At 45.9% G+C, this 27,456-nt stretch overlaps 1 protein-coding gene and 1 pseudogene across 1 annotated transcript; both read left to right on the top strand.

Moving 5' to 3' along the window:
* The window catches only part of LOC129645677 (tripartite motif-containing protein 26-like), a 97,893-nt pseudogene that overhangs the window by 19,591 nt on the left and 50,846 nt on the right, over nt 1-27,456 (top strand).
* Nucleotides 9,203-12,926, top strand: LOC129645678 (BOLA class I histocompatibility antigen, alpha chain BL3-6-like). The gene is made up of 8 exons (XM_055570999.1): nt 9,203-9,349; nt 9,665-9,934; nt 10,131-10,406; nt 11,296-11,571; nt 11,690-11,800; nt 12,218-12,250; nt 12,389-12,436; nt 12,599-12,926. The coding sequence occupies exons 1-8, from the start codon at nt 9,277-9,279 to the stop codon at nt 12,601-12,603; spliced, it is 1,092 nt and encodes a 363-aa protein (XP_055426974.1). The 5' UTR covers nt 9,203-9,276; the 3' UTR covers nt 12,604-12,926.

Raw genomic sequence — 27,456 nt, forward strand, 5'->3', positions numbered from 1 at the left:
ACGTGTCCACTAAGGACCCTCCCTCACACCTCTCCTCTCTGGTTCCTCCCCTCCACTCCTATGGCCTCCATCCCATAATGTCACTGTTTCCTCCTTCTCCAGGAGCTTCCCCATATTTATAAGGGATCTCCTCTTCCTCCTTCTTCCCACTTCCTCCTCCTCGCCCCCCAACTCTTACACCCCATCCTAGGAGCAGAGGTTCCAGAGTTCATTCCCTGGAGGAAGAGTCTATAACCTTGTTAGTGGCCGGAAGAAGTGACAAGAACTTGGGGTTCAAAGTCTCATCCCTTGATAACTAGAACACTGTGTATGTTTGTGAGCTCCACCCTGGACCTGGAAACCAGGTTTTACAGCCTTGATATCTGATCCTCTCTGAGGCCAAAGTCTTTGGTTGTTTAGTGGAGAGAGAAACATCCATGTCAGTGTGTATTTTGGAAAACAGCTCACACTTTGAACTTGACACTGGATGGACACCAGCTTGTGTGCACAGCATTGACCCACTGCTGGGAGCCTAGGAAGAGCCTGGGCAGATCTCTGGTAAGGAGGTCAAAGAGGAGCTCAGGTATCCAGTCATCAGCCCTGTGGCCACACAGGGGAACGACCACTTTTCTCTCTCCATTTCTGCACAGGTAAGGCACAGGATGCATTGTGGTCTGAGTCAGACAGAGAGGATTGCCCTAGTCATGTAAGTGGGTGCAGGTACTTTCTGAGCAGCTCTGGGCTCACAGGCTCAGGGTTTAGGCAGGGATTGGAGGAGAGGAGAGCCCTGGAGCCCTGCCCTGTATCTCAGGTTTCCATCTTTTCTCTCCATGTCTCCTCTCTGCAGCTCATTGATGAAAGACCCTGGAAATCTCAAGGTCAGTAATTGATTCTTCACTCCCTGTTTGTTTCTGGTTGATATTAAAATGTATTTTCATTTTAGTATAGTTTGCAATTTATAAAAAAGTAGCAAAGTTAGTAGAGAGTTACTATATATCCCACACTCAGTGTCTGTAGGGGAATGTCTTATACCACCATCATACATTTGTCACAGCTAATGACCAGTATTGATACAGTGTTACTGAGCTCCAGAATTCATTTGAACTTCACTCAGTTCAGTTCAGTTCAGTTCAATTGCTCAGTCGTGTCCAACTCTTAGCGACCCCATGAATCGCAGCATGCCAGGCCTCCCTGTCCATCACCAACTCCCAGAGTTCACCCAAACTCATGTCCATCGAGTCGGTGATACCATCCAGCCATCTCATCCTCTGTCGTCCCCTTCTCCTCCTGCCCCCAATCCCTCCCAGAGTCAGGGTCTTTTCCAATGAGTCAACTCTTCGCATGAGGTGGCCAAAGTACTGGAGTTTCAGCTTCAACATCAGTCCTTCCAAAGAACACCCAGGACTGATCTCCTTTAGGATGGACTGGTTGGATCTCCTTGCAGTCCAAGGGACTCTCAAGAGTCTTCTCCAACACCACAGTTCAAAAGCATCAATTCTTCAGCGCCCAGCCTTCTTCACAGTCCAACTCTCACATCCATACATGACCACAGGAAAAACCATAGTCTTGACTAGACGGACCTTTTTTGGCAAAGTTTTGTCTCTGCTTTTCAATATGCTATCTAGGTTGGTCATAACTTTTCTTCCAAGGAGTAAGTGTCTTTTAATTTCATGGCTGCAATCACCATCCGCAGTGATTTTGGAGCCCCCCAAATAAAGTTTGACACTGTTTCCCCATCTATTTCCCATGAAGTGATGGGACCAGATGCCATGATCTTATTTTCCTGAATGTTGAGTTTTAAGCCAACTTTTCACTCTCCTCTTTCACTTTCATCAAGAGGCTCTTTAGTTCTTCTTCACTTTCTGCCATAAGGGTGGTGTCATCTGCATATCCGAGGTTATTGATATTTCTCCCAGCAATCTTGATTCCAGCTTGTGCTTCTTCCAGCCCAGCGTTTCTCATGATGTACTCTGCATAGAAGTTAAATAAGCAGGGTGACAAGGATACAGCCTTGACGTACACCTTTTCCTATTTGGAACCAGTCTGTTGTTCCATGTCCAGTTCTAAGTGTTGCTTCCTGATCTGCATATACGTTTCTCAAGAGGCAGGTCAGGTGGTCTGGTATTCCCATCTCTTTTTCCTTTAACCTGATCCAGGATCCTATCACAGACACATTTTAAGTCTGGGAATCGTGTCTCCTTCAGGCTCCTCTGGATGAGACAGTCACACAGACTTCACTTGTTCTTGATGACTTTATGTTTTGTGGAGTACTGCTCAGAGACATAATAGAACATCTTTTGATTTGACTGGGGCAAAGGGTTTTCGGGAAGAGGACCACAGAGATGAGTGACATTCTCCAGGCATCAAGGGTATACACTGTCCACTCGAATATCACTAATAAGTTCACCTCATCACCTAGTTAAGGTAGCATTTCCCAGATTTATTCTTGTGAACTTCTATTTTTACTTCCCCACTATACTCTTTAGAAGGAAGTCACCATGCACAGCCCACACTTAAGGGGTGCTCTTCTGTCAACAAGTGTTGCAAGGGTTTGTGCAAAAATAAGTTTTCAAATGAGTTGAACAAGTACTAGATTGATGAACAGAGTGGATGGAGAGTCTCTGAGTAGCTTCATAAGAAACTGCTGACTCGTTTCCAGCAGCTGCGCTGCTTCCTATTCCTGCCCCAGTGAGCGAGGGTCTCTGCAGCACAACGTCCTGGTCAGCACTTGGCATCACCTGTTCTTAGATTCTCGATATTCTATTAGGTGTGATTATACATTCCTGTCATTTTTTAATTTACATGTTGTAGAAACATAAGATGTTTAGCATCTTTTCATATGCATTTCCGTTGTTATGTCTTTCTGAAGAGGTGTCTGTTCAGACTTTAGTTTTAAAAGGTTACTAGTTATTGTTTCGGAGAAGGCAATGGCACCCCACTCCAGTAGTCTTGCCTGGAAAATGCTATGGACGGAGGAGCCTGGTAGGCTGCAGTGCATGGGGTCGCTAAGAGTTAGGCAAGACTGAGCGACTTCACTTCCACTTTTCACTTTCATGCATTGGAGAAGGAAATGGCAACCCCCTCCAGTGTTCTTGCCTGGAGAATCCCAGGGACGGGGTAGCCTGGCGGGCTTCCGTCTATGGGGTCGCACAGAGTCGGACATGACTGGAGCGACTTAGCAGCAGCAGCAGCAGCAGCTGGTAAATAATGCTTTCAAAAATTACAGGGGATTAAAAATCCCTTCAGAGAAGGCAATGGCAACCCACTCCAGTACTCTTGCCTGGAAAATCCCATGGACAGAGGAGCCTAGTAGGCTGCAGTCCATGGGGTCACGAAGAGTCGGACACAACTGAGCAACTTCACTTTCACTTTTCACTTTCATGCATTGGAGAAGGAAATGGCAACCCACTCCAGTGTTCTTGCCTGGAGAATCCCAGGGATGGGGAGCTTGGTGGGCTGCCATCTATGGGGTGGCACAGAATTGGACATGACTGAAGCGATTTAGCAGCAGCAGCAAAAATCTCTTACATTTGTAAACATTTGACAGATCACCTTCAACTCATACGTTAGGATGTACATTCTGATCCTCTAGCTGGGCTGGTGCTCACCACACGGCTGTGTTATTCTCTTGTTGGACATAGGTCATCTCACAGAAGACCAACATCAGACAAGGACATCTGAGTGTGTGACACAGTGAAACAAAATAAGACCAAGACAACATTCTAAGCACAGACCAAAGAAGTGGCACTGTGCCCCTCACCATGTACCAAACCTCTCTCTGTGCTAATACCAGTGATCGCTATTTCTTTCCAGTCATATCTGTATCCTTGCTCTAGTCTGCCCTCCCTACAGGGAAGACTCACTGAGATGCCCAGTCATAGAAATATTCCCACTTCCTAACAACACCCAATCAAAGTGAGCCAGTCTTGCATCTGAAAGTTAAAGTCACTCAATTGAGTCCGACTCTTTGCGACCCCATGGACCACATGGTCCATGGAATTCTCCAGGCCAGAATACTGGAGTGGGTAGCCTTTCCCTTCTCCAGGGGATCTTCCCAACCCAGGGATCAAACCCATGTCTCCCATATTGCAGGTGGATTCTTTACCAGCTGAGACACAAGGGAAGCCCAAGAATACCAGAATGGGTAGCCTATCCCTTCTCCAGTGGATTTTCCCAACCCAAGAATTGAACCGGGTTCTCCCACATCGCAGGAGGATTCTTTACCAACTGAGCTATCAGGGAAGCAATCTTGCACAGATGCCCCTCAAACTCACCCAGCCAAAGTCCATATCCTGTATGTTAGCAGTCCTCAGCATTTTTGGCACAGGAATTGATTTCATGGAAGACAATTTTTCCACAGACCAGGGGAGGGGGGAGTAGTTTCAGGATGATTCAAACACATTACATTTATTGTACACTTTATTTCTAATCTAATGTTGGCACTGATCTGACAGGAGATACCAGCCCAAGCCCAGAGCTTGGGGACCCCCTGCTGTATATGTTCTAACACATCACAAGAGACGCCATGGTCCCTGATGCTTTGTGACTCCCTTGCTGCATCCAGAATAAATCCAACTTGATGGCCCACAGCTTTGCTCCTGGTGGTCTTTGACTGAAGAACATTGAGACATGTTACCTGTTTGCCAAAATTTTTATGTGTCTTTCTATCAGAATAGGGGCATATGTTTGTATCTTGTGAGTATCTGCTTGACATAGGGAAGATTTATGTGTTTTGATGGCTTTTCATCTTTGGGTCATAAAATGCTTCATTCCACAAGAGTAAAAACTTCTTGTATATTTTTGTCTAGGAGAGAGGTGTCCAAGGGTAAAGGGAAACAGAACTGATTGAATTCGGAGAAAAAATATAGCAGGAGTAGTAAGTAAAAAGTAATAAGGTGGTGGATTCTAATGTTGCATCTTCCGCTTCATAACTTTACAAGTATGCACAAGCTCTACGAAGTATTGATATTTGTTGTGTTCAGTTGATAACTTCTGTGTGTCCTTATGTTTACCAGGTTAAGGAAAACAACAAGAGACCAAGGATGATACCCATTTATCATTATCGGACAACTAGCAGTGATGGGCAGTTTTGAACATTTAAGACCTTAAGGTAATAAACTATGGTTTGGCTAATGTCTGAACACTCTGTTAAAATACACATTAAAGAAACTTTCAGACCATGCTTTATTTTAAAGACATATCTAAGACCTGCACAGATAAATCCATGACTTCAATATTAATATTATTTTAGTATGCATCAACCTATGAGTCACACAGTATCTTTTAGGGGAAAGAGATGGGAAATTAATTAACAACATTCTAGATATGCATTGACCAATATGCTACCTAATAGCCACATATTACTATTTAAATTAAAATAAATAAAAGTGCTCAGCACAACAGACACTTTAAGGTGCTAAGGAGTCTCATGTAGCTACTGGCTACCTAACTGGACTGCACAGCCATAGAACAATTCTTTCACCACAGAATATCCTGTTGGAATGGACTGCTCTTCATGATTTGTGGGCCTCAAGTCAGGTGCATTAGACCACATAAGATGCTGCTGCTGCTGCTAAGTCGCTTCAGTCGTGTCCGACTCTGTGCAATTCCATTGACAGCAGCCCACCAGGCTCCCGAGTCCCTGGATTCTCCAGGCAAGAACACTGGAGTGGGTTACCATTTTCTTCTCCAATCCATGAAAGTGAAAAGTGAAAGTGAAGTTGCTCAGTCGTGTCCGACTCTTCGTGACCCCATGGACTGCAGCCCACCAGGCTCCTCTGTCCATGGGATTTTCCAGGCAAGAGTACTGGAGTGGGGTGCCATCGCTTCTCCGCCACGTGAGATGAAAGGGCCAGTATTATTTTTCATAGAGACTACGTTAGATTTCTGTCTGGGATATGAATACAGATTAAGCTGGTGTGTAACAAAATCAAAGTAGGTTATGAATATGTCTGGCGCCCTCAGGTACAAACTGTTCCCAGTTCCAAAGGGGAAACACCTGTCCCCCGACCTCCATTCCCAGACGGAGGACACTCTCTGGCATCACTTTCTATGGGGTGAGTTCTCTCCTAGAGGAGCCCAGGAGCACGGTCCTGAGTTAAGTTTTGGGAGGCAGGGAGTCCAGCTCAGGAAAAAGGATTTTCCAAAATGAAAAGGAGGCAAAGGCAGGGATCAGTTGAGGGACACCCTGATTTACTCAGAACAGTAGTTCTCAGAGTGTGGTCTGTGGAACCCTTGATGTCACTGAGACCCTCTCATGAAATCCCAGAGGTGAAAACTACTTTCACAGATATTATTTGACTTCTCACTATGTTGACATTTGCTTTGATGTATAACAGCAGTAATGGAGACTACGGTAGCAAGCTGCACTTGTAATTATTTTCACCAAAACTTTCTTGTAGAAAAAAAGAAAACTAATAATCAGGTTTGCTGTAAAACATCCAGAATGACACATTAAAAATTCTTATCTGTCCTTAATAAACCAAAACAGAAAAAAATATGAAAAAGAATATATATACACATGTATAAGTGAATCAGTTTGCTGTACAGCAGAAATTAACATTATAAATCAAATATCCTTCAAGAAAATAAATTATTTAAAAGAAAATAAATAAAAATGCTTATGTTTCCTAATCATCAGTCTTAAATATACATTTTAAAAGTATCTTCTGTGATGACATGGGAAGTACACATCGAGCACTTCTACTACATTTCAAAGTCCTACGGCCCAAGGGAAAACTCTGTGTGAGCTGAACTAACCTCTTTTTCATGGAAAAAGACTTATTGAAAGAATGAATGATACAGAAAGAGCTGTATAATTTAGTGAAACAACGTATTACTTTGTAAAAATCTTACATTACTACAACAGATGTTCAATCAGCAAAATAGGCTTATGGATTTTAAAGTAACAGAATATAAAATAGTCAATGATATTGTTTCAGGTCCACTGTGGAAGAAACCTTTGAGAAACTACAATTTGTATAGTTTTACTTTTGTATCCAAGATGAACATCCACAATTATCTGAAAAGATTATTTAAAAATACTACTCCTACTTGTGTGTGGGCTTTTTCACCACCCCACTCCAGTACTCTTGCCTGGAAAATCCCATACACAGAGCTGCAGTCCATGGGGTCACTAAGAGTCGGACACAACTGAGTGACATCCCTTTCACATTTCACTTTCATGCATTGGAGAAGGAAATGGCAACCCATTCCAGTGTTCTTGCCTGGAGAATCCCAGGGACGGGGGAGCCTGGTGGGCTTCTGTCTATGGGGTCACACAGAGTCAGACATGACTGAAGCGACTTAGCAGCAGCAGCAGCAGCCTTCAATCAAAATAACAGATTCAGTGCAGATGCAAACCTGAAAATCCAGTGGTCTTCTAGTAAAAAAGACAAGAAACATACTTGGAAAAAATGTAAAAAGCCCTATGCTTCTCACTACCCTGTTTATTTGGGGAAATAGTTCTTCATATTAAATGAATGTGCTATTAACATTATTCTAAATAAACTAAAAAAAATCTTTAAAGTGTATTATTCATAGTGTGGAAAATATGCATAGAAGTGGTCACAAAACACTATCCTTGGGGTCCTCACTAATTTGTAAGATTGTGTAGGTATTTTAATCAAGATTGCAAACAGCCCCAAAGCTAGGACTCGGGGAGACAGTGCGACAAAGAGTTCTCGGTGCAGGAGGGGAGTTCACGTCAGTTCAATCATGACTCGTGTCTGACTCTTTTTGACCCCATGGACTGCAGCACGCCAGGCTTCCCTGTCCATCACCATCTCCTGGAGCTTGCTCAGACTCATGTCCATCAAGTCGGTGATGCCATCCAATCATCTTATCCTTTGTCATCCTCTTCTCCTCCTGCTTTAAATCTTGCCCAGCATCAGGGTCTTTTCCAATGAGTCAGTTCTCCACACCAGGTGGCCAAAGTTTTGGAGTTTGAGCTTCAGCATCAGTCCTTCCAATGAGTATTCAGGACTAATTTCCTTTCAGATTGACTGGCTGGATCTCCTTGCAGTCCAAGGGACTCTCAAGAGTCTTCTCCAACACCACAGTTCAAAAGCATCAATCCTTTGTTGCTCAGCTTTCTTTATGGTCCAAATCTCACATCCATACATGACTACTGGAAAAACCATAGCTTTGACTAGGTGGCCCTTTGTTGGCAAAGTAATGTCTCTGCTTTTGAATATGCTGTCTGGGTTGCTCATAACTTTTCTTCCAAGGAGTAAGCATCTTTTAATTTCATGGCTGCAATCACCATCTGCAGTGATTGTGGAGCCAAAAAATTAATCTCTCACTGTTTCCATTGTTACCTCATCTATTTGACATGAAGAGATGGGACCAGATGCCATGATCTTAGTTTTCTGAATGTTCAGTTTTAAGCCAACTTTTTAACTCTCCTCTTTCACTTTCATCAAGAGGCTCTTTAGTTTGCTTTCTGCCATAAGGGTAGTTGTCATCTGCATATCTGAGGTTATTGATATTTCTCCCAGCAAACTTGATTCCAGCTTGTGCTTCATCCAGTCCAGCATTTCTCATGAGGTACTCTGCATATAAGTTAAATAATCAGGGTGACAATATACAGCCTTGACGTACTCCTTTCCTGATTTGGAACCAGTCTGTTTTTCCATGTCCAGTTCTAACTGTTGCTTCTTGACCTGCATACAGATTTCTCAGGAGGCAGGTCAGACGCTGTGGTATTCCCATCTCTTGAAGAATTTTTCAGTTTGTTGTGATCCACACAGACAAAGGCTTTGGCATAGTCAATAAAGCAGAAGTAGATGTTTTCTCTTTTGCTTTTTCGATGATCCAGGGAATGTTGGCACTTTGATCTCTGGCTCCTCTGGCTTTTCTAAATCCAGCTTGAACGTCTGAAAGTTCAGGGTTCACGTACTGTTGAAGCCTGGTGAATTTTGGAGAATTTTGAGCAGTACTTTGTTAGCCTGTGAGATGAGTGCAATAATTCGGTAGTTTGAACATTCTACCAAGCAGGAGGGGAGGGATCAGGGCAAAGTCCCAGGTCCCTGGTGGGCGAGCCGCTCAGGATCTCAGGGTCAAGGGCGGTGTCTGGGGCTGGGACGCTCCATGTTGGGGATTCCCCTTCTCCCCGAGTTTCACTTTCTCTCTCACAACTTGTGTCGAGCCCTCCTGCCTAGACACTCATGATGCGGCCCCAGTTCTCACTGCCACTGGGTGTTCAGTTTCTAGAAAAACCAATCAGCGTCTCCGCGGATCCCAGTTATAAAGTCTCCACCGACCCGCCAGGACTCGGCTTCTTCCCAGACCCAGAGGATGCGAGTTATGGGGCCGCGAACCCTCCTCCTGCTGCTCTCGGGGGTCCTGGCCCTGACCGAGACCCGGGCGGGTGAGTGCGGGGTCTGGAGGGAACGGCCTCTGCGGGGAGGGGAGAGGGGACCGCCCGGGAGTCTGGGGGGCAGGACCCCAGAGAACGAGAGACCCCGACGCCCCTGCCCAGACCCGCCCTCTCACCCCGGTCCCGTCCTGTCCCTCCCTTGCATCCCGACCCCTCTTTTCTTCCCCCTCCGGAGTTCGGGCCGGTCTTCGACCTCTTCCATCTCACTGGCCCTAAGCCCGCTCCGCCCTGCCGGTCCCCTCACCTCGGACCCGGGACCCGCGCCGGGAGGAGGTCCGGCCGGGTCTCACCCCTCCCCGCCCCCAGGCTCCCACTCCCTGAGGTATTTCTACACCGGCGTGTCCCGGCCCGGCCTCGGGGAGCCCCGCTTCATCGTCGTCGGCTATGTGGACGACACGCAGTTCGTGCGGTTCGACACCGACGCCCCGGATCCGAGAATGGAGCCGCTGGCGCGGTGGATGGAGCAGGAGGGGCCCGAGTATTGGGATCAGGAGACGAGAAACGTCAAGGGCAGCGCACAGAGTTTCCGAGTGGACCTGAACACCCTGCGCGGCTACTACAACCAGAGCGAGGCCGGTGAGCGACGCGGGCCCGGGTCCGGGTCACGACCCCCATCCCCAGGGACCGGCGGGGTCGCCCGAGTCTGCGGGTCCGAGGGTCACCCCAACATTGCGGAACACACCCGACCCCCGCCCGGGAGGAGCCGGCGGGGCTTGACCCGGTTTCATTTTCAGTTTGGGTTTAATCACCGCGAGTGGTCGGGGCGGGTCAGGGTCTCACACCCTCCAGTGGATGTACGGCTGCGACGTGGGGCCGGACGGGCGTCTCCGCCGCGGGTTCATGCAGTACGGCTACGACAGCAGAGATTACCTCGCCCTGAACGAGGACCTGCGCTCCTGGACCGCGGCGGACACGGCGGCTCAGATCTCCAAGCGCAAGACGGAGGCGGCCGGTGCTGCGGAGGCATACAGGAACTACGTGGAGGGCCGGTGCGTGGAGGGGCTCCGCAGATACCTGGAGAACGGGAAGGACACGCTGCTGCGCGCAGGTACCAGGGGCGCGGGGCCGCCCTGATCTCCCCTCGGGCTGGAGCTGGTTTCCCACGAGGAGAGGAAAATGGGGTCCCTGTGGGAACAGCGCCCCTGGTTCTTGTCAGGAGTGGGAGGAAATCCGCCCGGGTTTTCATATTCTGTACAAGACAGTCACCAGTGGCCCCACTTCTCTGAAGGACAATCAAGGAATCCAGTGTCTTAAGGAATGACGCAGGAAACCATCCCTGAAATAGCTGGTCAGCGGTGCCCTTTGACCCTGGCCACCATCTTGTGATCCATGACTTTCTCTCTCAAGGCCTGTTCTCACCCTGAGAGCATCTTAGGTGGCCTGACTCCAGCTTTTCTGAGTCATTCAACCTCCACCAGAGTCAGGACCTTTAGTCTATATTCTCCCCTTCACATTTTTAGAGTGCCTATCCTAGTCTCTCATTCTAGAAATTTCCAAGGACTAATACAGATCTCTAAGAAGAGACTGTTATCTAGCTCTTGTGCTGTTTTTTTCCAAAACCATGGTCTTGAATGTTCTGTAGCTCAGAGGGTAAAAAAGTTCATACTACATCTGGGGATCTGATGTACAGCCTGGTGACTATAGTTAATAATAATCCTGTATTGTATACTTTAAAATTGATCTTAATCATTCTCATCACCCCTGTCAAATAGAAGCACACATAAGGTAGGTTGATGAATACATTAATTACCTTCACAGTGTACATATAAATCAAAGCAACATGTAGTACACTCTAAGTGTGTACAGTTTTTGTTAAGTATACCTCAGTAAGCTAGGAGAAAAAATGACTGTTCTGTCCTTTCTCAAGATGGTCACATGATGCTGCTCAGTGACCTATGGAGGTAACACAAACTGTGAATTTTCCGATTCCTCCTCAGACCCTCCAAAGGCACATGTGACCCATCACCCCATCTCTGGTCGTGAGGTCACCCTGAGGTGCTGGGCCCTGGGCTTCTACCCTGAGGAGATCTCACTGACCTGGCAACGTGAGGGAGAGGACCAGACGCAGGACATGGAGCTTGTGGAGACCAGGCCTTCAGGGGATGGAACCTTCCAGAAGTGGGTGGCCCTGGTGGTGCCTTCTGGAGAGGAGCAGAGATACACCTGCCGTGTGCAGCACGAGGGGCTTCAGGAGCCCCTCACCCTGAGATGGGGTAAGGAGGGGGATGGGGCTGGAGCTTCCTCTCAGATAAAGCAGGAGCCCTTCAGGACTCAGTTTAGCAAGGTCAGGACTCAAGCCTGAGGTCAGGGCCCCTTCCCTTTCCTCCACAGAACCTCCTCAGACCTCCTTCCTCACCATGGGCATCATTGTTGGTCTGGTTCTCCTTGTGGTCACTGGAGCTGTGGTGGCTGGAGCTGTGATCTGGAGGAAGAAGCGCTCAGGTAGGGAAGGGAGGGAGGACCCTGAGTTTTCTTGTCTCACTGGGGGTTTCAAGCCCAGGTAGACGTTTACCTGCCTGGTTACTGGAAAGTACCCTCCACACACGTGTGGAGTCTGGATCTGATTTTCCTTTCTAAAGCACATGCGAAAATGAAAGTGAAATTTTCTCCTTCCTAATTCCAGTTGGGAACCAGGTTTCCAGCACTTGAAGGTCAGAGGGGAGGTCCTTGCTGAGGACAGACCTCCATGAGGGCAGTTGGTCCAGTCCTTACACGTTTCCCTTCTCTGTGTTCCTGATCCTAGCATGAGCTTTGACCATAGTTTCAGAAAGTTCTCTGGGGTCCAGGACTAGGGGTTCCTCTAGCATCACATGACTCAGTCTTCTCTCTGGCTTCTCACATTGTATTTTCTTCTAACAGGTGAAAAAGGAGGGAATTATATCCAGGCTTCAGGTAAGTGTGGAGGGGGTGATTCCTGAGACCCTTGTGTGGGTGCAGACAGGAGGCCATGGGGGGCTCACCCTCCTCTAAGTTCCTTCTCTAGTTTCTTCCTGTGGGTTCTGACCACGTCCTGGTCTTGTTCCCCCCCAGGCAGTGACAGTGACCAGGGCTCTGATGTGTCTCTCAGGGTTCCTAAAGGTGAGACCCTGGGGTGTGTAGACTGGAAGGGGGATGGGGCAGAGGGGACATATTGGGTGGCGGAGATCTTTGAGTGGGACATGTGAGCATGTGGGGGACTGTGGAGAATCTCAGTCCTTACATGATTGACCTGAACTGGTTCCTGATTCTTTTCTCTCACAGTGTGAGACACCTGCCTTATGGGGACTGAGTGATGCTTCATCCCGCTATGTGACATCAGATCCCCAGACCCCTCTTTCTGCAGCTGCATCTGAATGTGTCTGTGCTCCTATTCGCATAACGTAGGAGTTAGGGAGACTGGCCCACCCATGCCCACTGCTGCCCCTCCCCACTGCTGCCCCTCCCCACCCTGACCTGTGTTCTCTTCCCTGATCCACTGTCCTGTTCCCTCAGAGATGAGGCTAGACCATGTCTATCCCTGTCTTTGCTTTATATGCACTGAATAATGATATCTTATTTCCTTATTGAAAATAAAATCTGTATATATGAATTTGTTTTTTCTAATTGGTGCCATGAAGGGGGATTGGATAATAAAGGTGAGGATTCCTAAAGTTTGAAACAGGAAATAAATTGAAACACTGAGAACCTTCCAGATCCATCCATATTTGCTGTGCTGAGTCAGCTGCAGGAGGGACAGGCGGAGGCTGTGAGGAGCTGAGTGTGGACAGGGCCTGTGCCCAGCGATCAGTGCCTGGTGGGCATGCATGCACTGCCCATGGACCGCCCATGGTCACTCCTGGACTGGGTCCTCTTCCCCATTCCTTTGTCCTTGTCCCTTCAGTAAATCCTTGTCCCACCAAGGACCTGTGATCATGGACTCAGAAGTCGCCTGGGCCTGGTTGTATCTCCAGGACCATGGGCAGGGTACGTTTCTTAAACAGTTACCCTAGGATCAGGCCTTGGTCCAATACTTAGCTCCTATCTTTTTTTGAATGTTTTTATATTTTGCTTATTTAGTTATTGTTTATTTTTGTTGTTGGTGTAATGACTGTTGTATTTCATGTGTTGAGTCCTGGTCTCATTCTTCTCTGGGTGACCCCATCTCTGACAGCAGCAGGGGTCACTTTGCCTGTCATTGTCCCCACAAGCTCAAGGGGTCTGTGCACACAGGATTCTCAGTGTCAAGAGAGGATTTTCAGAGCCATCCAACTCTTACTCTCCTTCTAGAGATTTTGCTGGATTCTTCTTTCCAACTTTTCTTCATCTTCTTAAAGGAACCACGTGATGGAACTTGCAAAGAGGAGGGACCCAATAGTTTCATATCTTGACTTAATTCTTGCTGGGTTTCTCTCTTCTCTGCAGTCTGCCCTTATCTGCCCTTACATGTTCTAAGGCTACTGTTGGCTTCCATCTCAACTCATGGATTTAGAAAGCAGAGTCTAATAAAACCATAGCAGGTTGAGTATAGCTGGAAGCGAAGGATCTTCCTTTCTGAAGAGATAAAGAGACTTGTGTGTGGTGTGCAGGCTGATTGGTGGGGGAGGGAAGGGAGATCAGCCTTTGTGAGTAAAATACAGGCGGCACTGAGTCAATGCAAATGGATGTTGTGCTGTAACTGCCCTGAGACAGCATGTGGCCTCAGGTCACATCAATAAAGATACTATCTCTGGAATAGGGAAGCGCTTTACTGACCATTCAGTGAACTGATATTTGTTGTGTGACAGAGACACGACACACTCTTTTTACATCTAGGAGAACTCAGTGAACTAACAACAGACAAACCCTGTCTGCCATGTGCGGTGTGTTCCAGGGGGAAGGGGCAGAGCATGACTATGAGCCTAGTAAGTGAGGGAAGTGTTTCCCATACAGGCTGGTAAGTGCTCTGATGTAGGTGATCCAGGGTATAAGTGTGTGGGGACAGGGCAGGTGGCTGTGTTATTGGGTGGACAGTGGGCCTCATTGAAAATGTAACCTTTAAGTAAAGCTGTGAAGAACATGAAGGAATGTCCACAAGGAGGGCTAGGGGAGGTTCTCTCCAGGCAGAGGAGCCTCCAGGGCAAATGCACGCGGGCAGGAGAGTGTTTGTGTTCAAGGGAGAGCCAGGAGGCAGCTGGGGCTGAAGGAAAAGGAATTCCGCTGAGATCCCATGTCTGATCCTGTGGGCCATCCCAGATCCTGGGGGCCTCCAGCATATTAGAAGGGGTTGATTTTTTCTCAGTAAGCTTGGAGTTATAGGATGATAGGAACAGAGAAGGACCTGCTGTGACTGCTCTCTGGAAGCATCAGCCAGGCTGCTGCGCAGTCAGGAGGTGAAGGGCAAGGGAGGCGCAGAGGAGCCTGAGGGAAACAGCGCAGGGTCCAGGCTGGGGAGGCTGCTGCTTGTCTGGGGTGTGAGCAGGGAAGAGGGTGGTGAGTGGATTCTTGATCTGTTCTGAGAATGCATTTTACAGCATTTCCTAGTGGATTAAATCTGAGTTATGAGAAAGAGTGAAGAAGGACCGCAAAATTTGAGATTTGCAAGTAAGCATGTGGGGCACCTACTGTGGAAATGAGGGGACTCTGGAAGGAGCATATTTGAGGAGGCATCGCCATCAGCATTTGGTTTAGGAAAGTGGCAACTGAGTTGGGTTTACTAGTCTAGGGTTTAGGTGAGATAACCTACAGGAGAAATAGATGGAAGAGGTGACACCATATAAATGATGTTTAAAGCCTTGAGAACAGATGAGGTCACAGATGAGGGAGAATTGGCTACAGAAGCAGAGGGACAAGGACTGAATCCTGAATCCCTTGTGCTATGGGAACTGATCAGACCACACAACTGAACAGACGGAACCATTCTGACATCTAGATGGCACATGGAAAGGGGTCCTGAAGGACCTGAGGGAATGTCCTTCACCTGCACTCCTCTTAGAGACAGAAGGTCTGGAATAGACTTATAACATGGTTGGTGCTGATCTTCAGATCACACATTTCATAGCAGGAACACAGATCTGGATTCCCACCTGGCTGTGCAACAGCCTCCCTGTACGGCTCGTTCACAATAGATTCCCGGACTCTGTGGCCTACACTGTAGATGGTGGATCTGGGAAGACTCCTGAGTATTTTGTAACAAGCTCTACAAGCAGTCCTGAGCAGACTGGGATCCACTGACATTAAAGATCAGAGAATGATTAAGGTGGGGAGGGGTCTTAAACACACATTTAAATGTTTTTTTTCCTGAGAGGAAAAAGACAAAACATTTGGTGGGAGTTACATGTTGTTTCTGCCATGTGCTATCACCAGGCTGAAAATTTAGGAAATGATTCTCAGTTCACCATAAAGAGAATCTCTGAGTTGCTAAGAGAGTAGATCTAAATTTACTCCACACACACAGAAGAGGTAATTATGTGACATGATTTGGTTGTCAGATAAAGCTATGGTGGTGATTATTTTGCAGTACAGAAGTGTATCCAATCAACAATAGTACACCATAAACTGACTCAATATTGTATATCAATCATAATAAAGCAGAAGGAAAAGTCTCTGAATCCTTGCTCTCTGAGATTTCCCTACATGGAATTCTTAGGTAGTTTTGTATGGAGGAAAAAAAATTTCAAATTGTTCTAAATGTAACAGACAGAGGCACACTTGTGGTTTTGGGTTTATTTTAGGGCAAACCACTGAACCGCCCTGAGGCCACAGCTGGGAACAGAATCCTCAACCCCACCCAGGTGGGGTCCCACACAGGAACCTCTTCCCCTGCAGGTGAGCACAGACACCACTGTTCGCAACACTGACAGCCCTGATGCTGGACAATGGACCTTGGGCTAGACCTGTTCTCTGCCGCTTCTGACAGCTGGACAGCACACTGCCACCTCTGCCCCGTGTGCCATATGTGCCTAAGGCATTCAGTGCAGTTCCAGTCTCTCTGTGGCACCTCACCATGTCCTAAGGAAGAGTCCATCCAGCATGCGGTAACCTGCCTGGTGGAGCCTCAGCCTCTTTCTACCTGCAGAATATTTAGGAAGCAAGGTTTTCTGTCTAATGGAAGAAGCTGTCTGCCTTCCACCAAGATCATCAAGTGTGAAATTCCCTTCATCTGGGAAGAGAGTACAGATTTGGGGGCTGGAGAAGGAGAGTGAGGGAGGGGAAAAGAATGACAAATTTCAGTCTTTTTGAGCATGATCTGGATCAGAACTTGGTCTGCTACTTTGTAACTAGTCAGGTTGAATGAATGAATCAATGATGTCTTTTGACTTCTTCTGTGAGGTGGCGTTATGAGGGCCAGTTTCTGTCTACTCCAGTTTATACTCTCAGATAAGCGGAGTGCACTTCTGAATGATGAAATGATTATTCAAAATGTCCTCCAGCTGCTGTTGTCTCTTTCCAGGCTTAAAAAAGAAGATCTATAAATCTTCAAGGGATCCATACATATATACTGACATTTTATTGCATGTTAACTTTCGTAAGTTAGGCAATGCCAAAGAACGTTCAAACTACCGCACAATAGCACTCATCTCACATGCTAGCAAAATAACACTCAATATTCTCCAAGCTAGGTTTCAACAGTATGCGAACCCAGAACTTCCAGATGTACAAGCTGGATTTAGAAAAGGCAGAGGAACCAGAGATCAAAGTGCCAACATCTGTTGGATTATAGAAAAAGCAAGAGAGTTCCAGAAAAACATCTACTTTGGCTTTATTGACTACACCAAAGCCTTTGACTGTGTGGATCACATCGAACTGTGAAAAATTCTTCAAGAGATCAGAATACCAGAACACCTTACCTGCATTCTGAGAAACTGTATGCAGGTCAAGAGGCAACAGTTAGAACCGGACATGGAACGACAGACTGGTTCCAAATTGGGAAAGGAGAACATCAAGGCTATATATTGTCACCCTGCTCATTTAACTTATATACAGAGTGAAAAGTGAAAGTGAAAGTGGTTCAGTCGTGTCTGACTATTTGCGACCCCATGGACTGTCCATGGAATTCTCTAAGCCAGAATACTGGAGTGGGTAGCCTTTGCCTTCTCCAGGGGATCTTCCCAACCCAGGAATCAAATCCAGGTCTCCTGCATTGCAGGCAGGTTCTTTACCAGCTGAGCCATAAGGGAAGCCCAAGAATACTGAAATGGTAGCCTATCCCTTCTCCAGCGGATCTTCCTGACTCAGGAATTGAACTGGGGTCTCCTGCATTGCACGTGGATTCTCTACCAACTGTGCTATCAGGGAAGCCCTATATGCAGAGTACATCATGCAAAATGCTGGGCTGGATGAAGCACAAGCTGGAATCAAGATTGCTGGAAGAAATATCAATAACCACAAATATGTACCACCCTTATGGCAGAAAGGGAAGAGGAACTAAGGAACTTCTTGATGAGAGTGAAAGAGGAGAGTGAAAAAGTTAGATAAAACTCAACATTCACAAAACTAAGATCCCATCCAGTCCCATCATTTCATGGAAAATAATGAGGAAACAATGGAAACAGTGACAGACTTTATTTTTGGGGGGCTCCCAAATCACTGTAGATGGTGACAGCAGCCATGAAATTGAAAGATGCTTGCTGCTTGGAAGAAAGCTATGACCAACCTAGACAGTATATTCAAAAGCAGAGACATACTTTGCCAACAAAGGTTTGTCTAATCAGAGCTATGGTTTTTCCAGTAGTCATATAGGAATGTGAGAGTTGTACCATAAAAAAGCCTGGGCACCAGAGAATTGATGCTCTTGACCTGTGGTATTGGAGAAGACTCCTGAGAGTCCCTGGGAGTGCAAGGAGATCCAACCAGTCAATCCTAAAGGAAAACAGTCCTGAATATTCATTGGAAGGGCTGATGCTGAAGTTGAAACTCCAATACTCCGGCCACCTGATGCGAAGAACTGACTCATTGGAGAAGACCCTGATGCTGAGCAATATCGAAGGCAGGAGGAGAAGGGAATGACAGAGGATGAGACGGTTGGATGGCATCACTGACTCGATGGACATGAGTTTGAGCAAGCTCCGGGAGTTGATGATGGACAGGGAAGCCTGGCATGCTGCAGTCCATGGGGTTGCAAAGAGTCAGATACGACTGAGTGACTGAACTGAACTTTTGTATTTCTTTGTATATATGCATTTTGCTGGGGAAAGTATCTATACAATTGATCAATTTACATGTGACCCACACAAAAGTCTTTTAAAAGTACTAGTTTAGACACCGGAGAAGGCAATGGCACCCCACTCCAGTACTCTTGCCTGGAAAATCCCATGGACAGAGGAGCCTGGTAGGCTGCAGACCACGGGGTCGCAAAGAGTTGAAGACGACTGAGCGACTTGCCTTTCACTTTTCCCTTTCATGCATTGGAGAAGGAAATGGCAACCCACTCCAGTGTTTTTGCCTGGAGAATCCCAGGGACGGGGGAGCCTGGTGGGCCACCATCTATGGGGTTGCAGAGAGTCGGACACGACTGAAGTGATTTAGCAGCAGTAGCAGTTTAGACACCAAGCTATAATCTCTAGTCCATGAGGACTAATAATTGAACAATCTTAGCAGATCCAATGACATGATAAAAATGCTCATCTTTTTCTTGGCAATTTCCAGTCTGGGTCAAGATAAGGTAGTTTACTTGCTTATGCTCACTTTCAATGTTTGTATGTTTCTTATTGTGAGCTGATAACAAGCATGTCACAAACCAGGACTGGCTCACAGAAAAAGTATAATTTAGGTGGACTTGCATTCTAACAACTACGCAGGTGCCAGAAAAATAGCAGGATAGAAAAAGTAGGCCTTGGAGATTCCATTTTTAGTAACATGGTTGGCCGTGTTTTAAGGCTTACTTGTCCAATGAAAGCAAATAAAAATAAAAGGTAAAGTATAAAAAGCTTCCATAAGTAGAGTACCAAGAGAATAAATGTTTAGGCCAAAATATAAATGTGGGCAATATTTCAGAGGGAGAAGTTGTTTTTACCCTTAGGGCATTAGCCAAATGTGGAAAAATCTTCACTAACGGTTAGCTCAAGCTTATGAGCTGTGATAGGAAACGTAACCCAGAGCTTGTTCATGTGGAGAGCATAGATGACATCCCCTCCTTGAAAATCCAGAAACCAAGATTCATATTCTCAGAGAGGATGTGGAGAGTTTGGAAGCATGAAACCTGCTACTGGGAATATAAAATGGTGTTGGAAAACAGTCTGGAAGTTCCTCCAAGTTTGAACCTAGTGTTGCTCTAGGACTCGAATTCCATTGCTAGGTATTTACCTTGGAACAATGAAAACAGTAGTCCACAGTATCATGTTTATAGCTGACATTCACAGCAGCATTAATCATGATAGCCAAACAGCAGAAAAAACTCAAATCGCCAGCCTTTCATGAATGAATTAGTAAAAGCAGTACAAACATGCATTGGAAAATTATTTGGAAATGAAAAGAAGGAAGTACAGATGTCTAGTACATGGATGCCTAGCGTGGGTGAACTTCGAATACATTATGCTCTGCAAAAGAAAACAAGAATAAAAGATCATATTAATTGTTGGATTTTATTTATAGGGTTTATAAGCAAATCCATTTAGACAGAAAGTAGCTTGGTGTTTGTCTAGAGATGAGGGAAATGTTGAAGGGAAATAGGGGCTGACTGTCCAGGAATACAGAGAAGGCAATGGCACCCCACTCCAGTACTCTTGCCTGGAAAATCCCATGAGTGGAGGAGCCTGGTAGGCTGCAGTCCTTGAGGTCGCTAAGAGTCCGACATGACTGAGCGACTTCACTTTCACTTTTCACTTTCATACACTGGAGAAGGAAATGGCAACCCACTCCACTGTTCTTGCCTGAAGAATCCTAGGGACGGGGGAGCCTGGTAGGTGGCCGTCTATGGGGTCGCACAGAGTCGGACACAGCTGAAGCAACTTAGCAGCAGCAGCAGTCCAGGAATATATTGGTACCTCAGTGTGTACAGGCATGCTCAGTTGCTCATTCATGTCCAACTCTTTGGAACCCCGTAGACTGTAGCCTGCCAGGCTCCTCTGTCCATGGAATTTTCCAGGCAAGCATACTGGAGTGAGTTGCCATTTCCTTCTCCAAGGGATCTTCCCAACCCAGGGATTGAGTCCGTGTCTCCTGACTCTCCTGCATTGCAGGCAGATTCTTTACTACTGAGCCACCTGGGAAGTTGGTACCTGGATAACAATATTCTAAAAATGCTTCTGGGTGATGAAAACCTTTCAAAATTGTGGCATTGGTAACACCTCTGTGAATACACTATAATTGATTCTTTTCAATGGGTAAATTATATTTCAATATTGTTGGGAAGATCCCCTAGAGAAAGGAATGGCTACCCACTCCAGTATTCTGGCCTGGAGAATTCCATGGGCTGTATAATCCATAGGGTCACAAAGAGTCGGACACGACTGAGGGACTTTCACTTAAAGTTGTTCTAACAAATGCTATGTTGTTTTTGCTCAGTCACCTAGTCGTATCTGACTCTTTGTCACCCTGTGGATTGCAGCATTCCAGGCCTCTTTGTCCCTCACCATTTCCTGGAATTTGCCCAAGTTCAAGTCCATTGCATCAGTGATGCCATTCAGCCATCTCATCCTCTGAGGCCCTCTTCTCCTTCTGCCCTCAATCTTTCCCAACATCAGGGACTTTTCCAATGAGTTGGTTGTTCACATAAGGTGACCAAAATACTGGACTTCAGCTTCAGCATCAGTCCTTCCAATGAGTATTCAGAGTTGACTTCCTTTAAGATTGACTGTTGGATCTCTTTGCTGTCCAAGGGACTCTCAACAGTCTTCTGCAGTACCACAGTTTGAAAGCATCAGTCCACTGGAACTTTGCCTTCTTTATGGTCCAGCTCTCACAACCACACCTGACCACTGAGAAGACCATAGCCTTGACTATACAGACCTTTGTTGGCAGAGTGATGTCTCTGCTTTTCAGCCCACTGTCTTGGATTGTCATAGCTTTCCAGCCAAGAAGTAACTGTCTTCTGTTTTTATGGATGCAGTCACTATCTTCAGTGATTTTTGAGCCCAAGAAGAGGAAATCTTTCTGTGGAAAGCTCTTAAAAGGATGGGAGTACCAGACCACCTTATCTGTCTCCTTAGAAACCTGTCTGCGGGTCAAGAAGCAACAATTAGAACGCTGTGTAGAACAACAGAGTGGCTCAGGATTGAGAGAGTATGATAAGGTGACAACAGAGCTTTCCACATTTTGTCATGATCCACACAGTCAAAGGCTTTAGTGTAGTCGATGAAACAGAGGTAGATGTTTTTCTGAAATTCCCTTGTTTTCTCTGTGATCTAGCACATGTTGGCAATTTGATGTCTGGTTCCTCTACCTTTTCTAAACCCAGCTTGGACATCTGGAAGTTCTTGGTTCACATTATTCTGAGGCCTAGCATGCAAGATTTTAAACATGACCTTACTAGCTTGTGTTGTTGTTCAGTTGCTCAGTCATGTCTGACTCTTTGTGACCCCATGGACTAAAACACACTAGGCTTCCCTGTCCTTCACCATCTCCCAGAGCTTGTGCAAACTCATATCCATCGAACTGGTGATGCCAACCAACCATCTTATCCTCTGTCATCCCCTTCTCCTGCCTTCAATGTTGCCCAGCATCAGGGGCTTTTCTAATGAGTTGGCTCTTTGCATCAGGTGGCCAAAGTATTGAGCTTCAGCTTCAGCATCAGTCTTTCCAATGTATATTCAGGGTTGATTTCCTTTAGGATTGACTGATTTAATCTCCTTACAGTCTGAAAGACTCTCGAGTCTTTTCCAACACCACAGTTCAAAATCATCAATTCTTTGGCACTCAGCCTTCTTTATGGTCCAACTTTCCCATCCCCACATGATTACTGGAAAAACCATAGCTTTGACTAGACAGACCTTTGTTGGCAAAGTAACGTCTTTGCTTTTGAATACACTGTCTAGGTTGGTCATAGCTTTTCTTCCAAGCAGCAAATATATTATAATTTCATGGTTGCAGTCACCATCTGCAGTGATTTTGGAGCCCCAAAAAATAAAGTCTTTCACTGTGTCTATTGTTTCCCCATCTGTTTGCCATGAAGTGATGGGACCACATGCCATAATCTTAGTTTTTTGAATGTTGAGTCCTAAATCAGCTTTTTAACTCTTCTTTCACCTTCATCATGAGGCTCTTTAGTTCCTCTTCGCTTTCTGCAATAAGGGTGGTGTCATCTGCATATCCGAGGTTACTGATATTTCTCCCTGCAATCTTGATTCCAGCTTGTGCTTCATCCAGCCTGGAATTTCACATGATATACTCTGCATTTAAGTTAAATAAGCAGGGTGATAATATACAGCCTTGATGTACTCCTTTCCTGATTTGGAATCAGTCTGTTGTCCCATGTCCTGTTCTAACTGTTGCTTTTTGGCCTCCATACAGGTTTCGCAGGAAGCAAGTAAGGTGGTCTGATATTCCCATCTCTTTGAGAATTTTCCACAGTTTCTTGAGGTCCACACAGTCACAGGCTTTAGCATTTCAATGAAGCAGAAGTACATGTTTATCTGAAATTCTCTTGCTTTTTCTATGATCCAATGGATGTTGGCACTTTGACCTCTGGTTCCTCTGCCTTTTCTAAATCCAGCCTGAGCATCTGCATGGGAGATGAGTGCAACTGTCCGATGGTGTGAACATTCTTTAGTACTGCCCTTCTTGGGAACTGGGTTGAGAACTGACCTCTTCCAGTCCTGGGGCCACGGCTGGGCCTTGCAGATTTGCTGACATATTGAGTGCAACACTTGAGAGCATCATCCCTTAGTGTTATGAATAGCTCTACTGGAATTCCACTGCATCCACTAGCTTTGCTGACAGCAGTGCTTCCTCAGGCCTGCTTGACTTCACACTCCAGCATGTCTGGCTCTGGGTGACTGACCACATCATCATGGATAGCCAGTTCTCTTTTGTACAGTTCTTCCCTGTATTCTTTCCATCTCTTTTTGGTCTCTTCTGCTTCCACTAGATCTCAACCATTTCTCTCTTTTATTGTGCCCATCTTTGGGAAAAATGTTCCCTTGATATTTCCAATTTTTCTGAAGAGATCTCTAGTCTTTCCCCTTCTGTTGTTTTCCTCTATTTTTAAGCATTGATCATCGAAGAAGGCCTTCTTGTGTCTCCTTGCTATTCTTTGGAACTCTGCATTTAGTTGGGTGCATCTTTCCCTTTCACCCTTGCTTTTCACTTCTTTCTTCAACTATTTGTAAAGAATCCTCAGATAACTATTTGCCTTCTTGCTTTTCTTTTTCCTTGGGATGGGTTTGTTCACTGCTCCTGAACAGTATCACAGACCTCTGTCCACAGTTCTTCAGGCACACTGTTTACTAGATCTAATCCCTTGAATCTATTCATCACCTCCACTGCATATTTATAGGGGATTTGATTTAACTTATATCTGACTGGCCTAGTGGTTTTCCCCACTTTCTTTGATTTAAGCCTGAATTTTGCTATAAGAAGCTGATTATCTGAGCCACAGTCAGCTCCAGGTCTGGTTTTTGCTGACTCTATACAGCTTCTTTATATTCAACTACAAAGAATGTTATCAATTTTATTTCAGTATTGACCATTTGGTGATGTCCATGTGTAAAGTCATTTCTTGTGATGAAAAGAAAGGTGTTTGCTATGACCAGTGCATTCTCTTGGTAGAATTCAGTTAGCCTTTGCCCTGGTTCATTTTCTACTCGAAGGCCAAACCTGCCTGTTACTCCAGGTGACCCTTGACTTCCCACTTTTGAATTCCAATCCCCAATGATGAATACATTTTTTTTTTTTGGTGTTAGTTCTAGGAGGTCTTCTAAGTCTTTATAGAAATGATCAATGTCAGTTTCTTCAGCATCAACAGGAGGGGCATAGACTTGGATTACCATGATGTTGAATGGCTTGCCTTGGAAATGAACCAAAATCATTCTGTCATTTTTGAGGCTGCTCCTAATTACTGCATTTCAGACTCTTCTGTTGATAATGAGAGCTACTCCATTACTTCTATGGGATTCTTGCCCACAGTAGTAGATATAATGGTCATTTGAATTAAAATTGCCTGTTCCTGTCCATTTAAGTTCTCTGATTCTTAAGGTGTTGATGTTTATTCTTACCATCTCCTGCTTGACCATGTCCAATTTACCTTGATTCATACCTGATATTCCAGGTTCCTATGCAATACTGTTCTTTGCAGCATCAGATTTTATTTTCATCCCCTGACACATCCACAATTGAGCATCACTTCCGCTTCGGCCCAGCCGCTTCATTCCTTCTGGGGTGATTAGTAGATCTCCGCTCTTCCCCTGTAGTATATTGGACACCTTCCAACCTGGGGGACTCATCTTTCCTTGTCATACATTTTGGCTTTTAATACAGTTCATGAGGTTCTCATGGCAGTATACTGGGGTGGCTTGCCGTTTCCTTCTCCAGTGGATCACATTTTGTCAGAACTCTCCACAGTGACCCATCCATCTTGGGTGGCCCTACACAGCATGGCTCATAGCTTCACTTCAAGCCCCTCTGCCAGAACAAGTGCTATGGCTCACATGAAACGAAGCGCTGATGCCTGAATCATGTGGCAGTTGTACAGAAAGTCATGAAAAAACTCAGAGAAGTAGGCATGCTGGTATAAAAACAAAACTGGGAAAAAAAAAAAACTCAGGCAAATATTTCCAAAAGGAAAGTGTTTATCAGGCAATAGGGAATAAACAAGTGAGCAGTGTTAACCTCGCTGTCCTGTGTAGGCAGAGCTGATCTAGGAGCTAGGACTGCAGCAGCAGCAGGGATAATAGGATCCCAGAGGGCAGGCGAAGAGGTGACAGCAAGGCAGGAACAAGGACCAAATTTATGAACTAACCAACAATGTCAGGATAGAAGCAGGATATTCTAACCGTAAGGGGTTTATGGAAATGGTTAATAGATTGTGATGTTTCTAGATGCAAGGAAGATGGACAGGCAACAAGAGTGTTTCTTAGTATTATATTAATAGATCAAAATGAATGAGTTAAAGGCTGAGGTCAGCTGCCTAGTAGAAAGTTACCATCCTTTATCTAATTTCCAGACCCGAGCCAATTCTCACACCCAGAACTCACTTCCTGAACCTAAGCGCACCTAAGTACCCTGAGGACATACTCTGCAATACGGAGCAGTTGTGTTCAACAGTAATTCCCCGCATCATTCCATATGGGAACCAATGGCCATTGTTCTTATTTCACTCACTGATGAAAGGGAACATCTAGATCCTTCTAGGTCTATGGTCTAGGTCTATGGAAGTCAGATTTGACCCTGATACCTACCTGCAATCATGAATCCCCAGTATAAGTGAGGCATATGGGGAGCAGAAAATAATGTGCATCCTGTCTTCGGGCTACATATATCTCACGGCTTCTCTGTATCTACACATTCTCTTGGTGGCAATTTCTCCACCTAGAGCCACGGCTATAGACATATTTAGAGTTGGCAAGAACCCACATGTTGATTTTTGTGTGGGTGTGTGTGTGGAGTAAAAGTAAGAAAGGTTTAGTGGAAGACCCTGAAAAAGCCTTCAAAGCTCAGCCAAGACAGAGTATTAAAAGCAATATTGTGTCCTGGGGACAATGAAAGAGGTTAATGTCATCCTCAAAGACTTACAGGATGAAAGCGTGGTGATCACGTCATATAGCAGTTCACTCACCACTGTGGTTCTTGCAGAACCATAGTCGCCAGTGATAATGAGACAACTGTAACTCTCAGCCTGGCTACTTTCTTTTCATTTCCTACCTGTATGTTTCTACCTACAAAGTTCTCTCATTTAATTCCAAAAACCTAGAAGATTGCACTAGTATTTTTGGAACATAATTTTGATCTGGATACCTGCGGAGGGAGTTCCAAATCCTTGGACTTGAACTCTCTACTTATTTAAGGCTCTGCATTCCTACCCTCAGTTCTGTGAGAAGCCAGATGATCCCAAAGTCATCCTGTGGTTGGCAGATCTAAGGTGCTCCCAGTGTTCCCTCCTCTGGTAGGCATGCCCCTGAATAACACTCACTTTTGGAACATCAGCTGGACTAGTGACTCTCTGGTAACAATTAAGAGATTAATAAATGTACATTTTGGGATTTTGGGGAAAAAGGTATCAGGGACCCATGGATGCACATTATTTTATTTTCCCCATATGCCTCACTTATACTGGGGATTCAGCTGTCTCAAGACTGGCTGTGCAGGCCAGGCTGGGGAAGCAGAGATTCCAGAAGGAGGATGAGTGACCTGCATTCCTGTCCTACCTGAGAAGTTCCTCCTCTAGGTCTCAGCCTCTGCAGGCCCTGCCCTCAGACAGGAGGACAAGGAGGAAGAGACCACCAGCAGAGATTCTCATCCTGTCTGGAATATGAAGGAAACTGTCTGTAAAGAGGACAGGAAGAAAAGTGAAGAGATAAACGCCTCCAAACGGATACCTGGTGATCAAACCCTCCCCTGTCAGACCCCACGGCTGGGAAGATAAGGAGGGTAACATCTCCAGGCTCCCTGTGCTGCCCCCCACCCCCAGCCCAGCTCTCCCTTCCTCCAGCTCACAGTAATGTCCCGGGAGCCAGGGGTGACACTGTAAATACATCTCTGCTCATCTCACAACAGACCATCATGAACACACACTCCTGGGAATCCTGTTCTCCTGATATGTATTAATTCACTCTGTGTAGCTGAACCCAAGTAACACTGGTCTCACAGGAAGGAAGCTGGTGTGGGTCTCCCAGGACAGTGAGGCAGGGAGTTCTAGGGCTGCTAGGGCAGCCCTGCAGGGCTGCTTGGGCTTCCCTGGTGGCTCAGATGGTAGAGAGAACACCGCTCAAGGCAGGAGACTGGGGTTTGATCCCTAGGTTAGGAAGATCCTCTGGAGCAGGCCATGGCAACCCACTCGAGTATTCTTGCCTGAAGAATCCCATGGACAGAGGAGACTGGAAGGGTACAGTCCATGGGGTCGCAAAGAGTCAGACACGACTGAGCGACAAACACCTTAACCTTAGGGCAGCCCTGCAGCACGAGGTTGTCCAGGCACCCAGGTCCCCGGGACCGTTCCTCTCTGCTCTCCCTGGGACCTTGCCTTTGTTGGCATGGACCAAGGAACCTAAGACCACGTTCATGGTTTGGGA

Source organism: Bubalus kerabau, chromosome 3 (genome assembly GCF_029407905.1).
Source record: "Bubalus kerabau isolate K-KA32 ecotype Philippines breed swamp buffalo chromosome 3, PCC_UOA_SB_1v2, whole genome shotgun sequence".
NCBI lineage: Eukaryota > Metazoa > Chordata > Mammalia > Artiodactyla > Bovidae > Bubalus > Bubalus kerabau.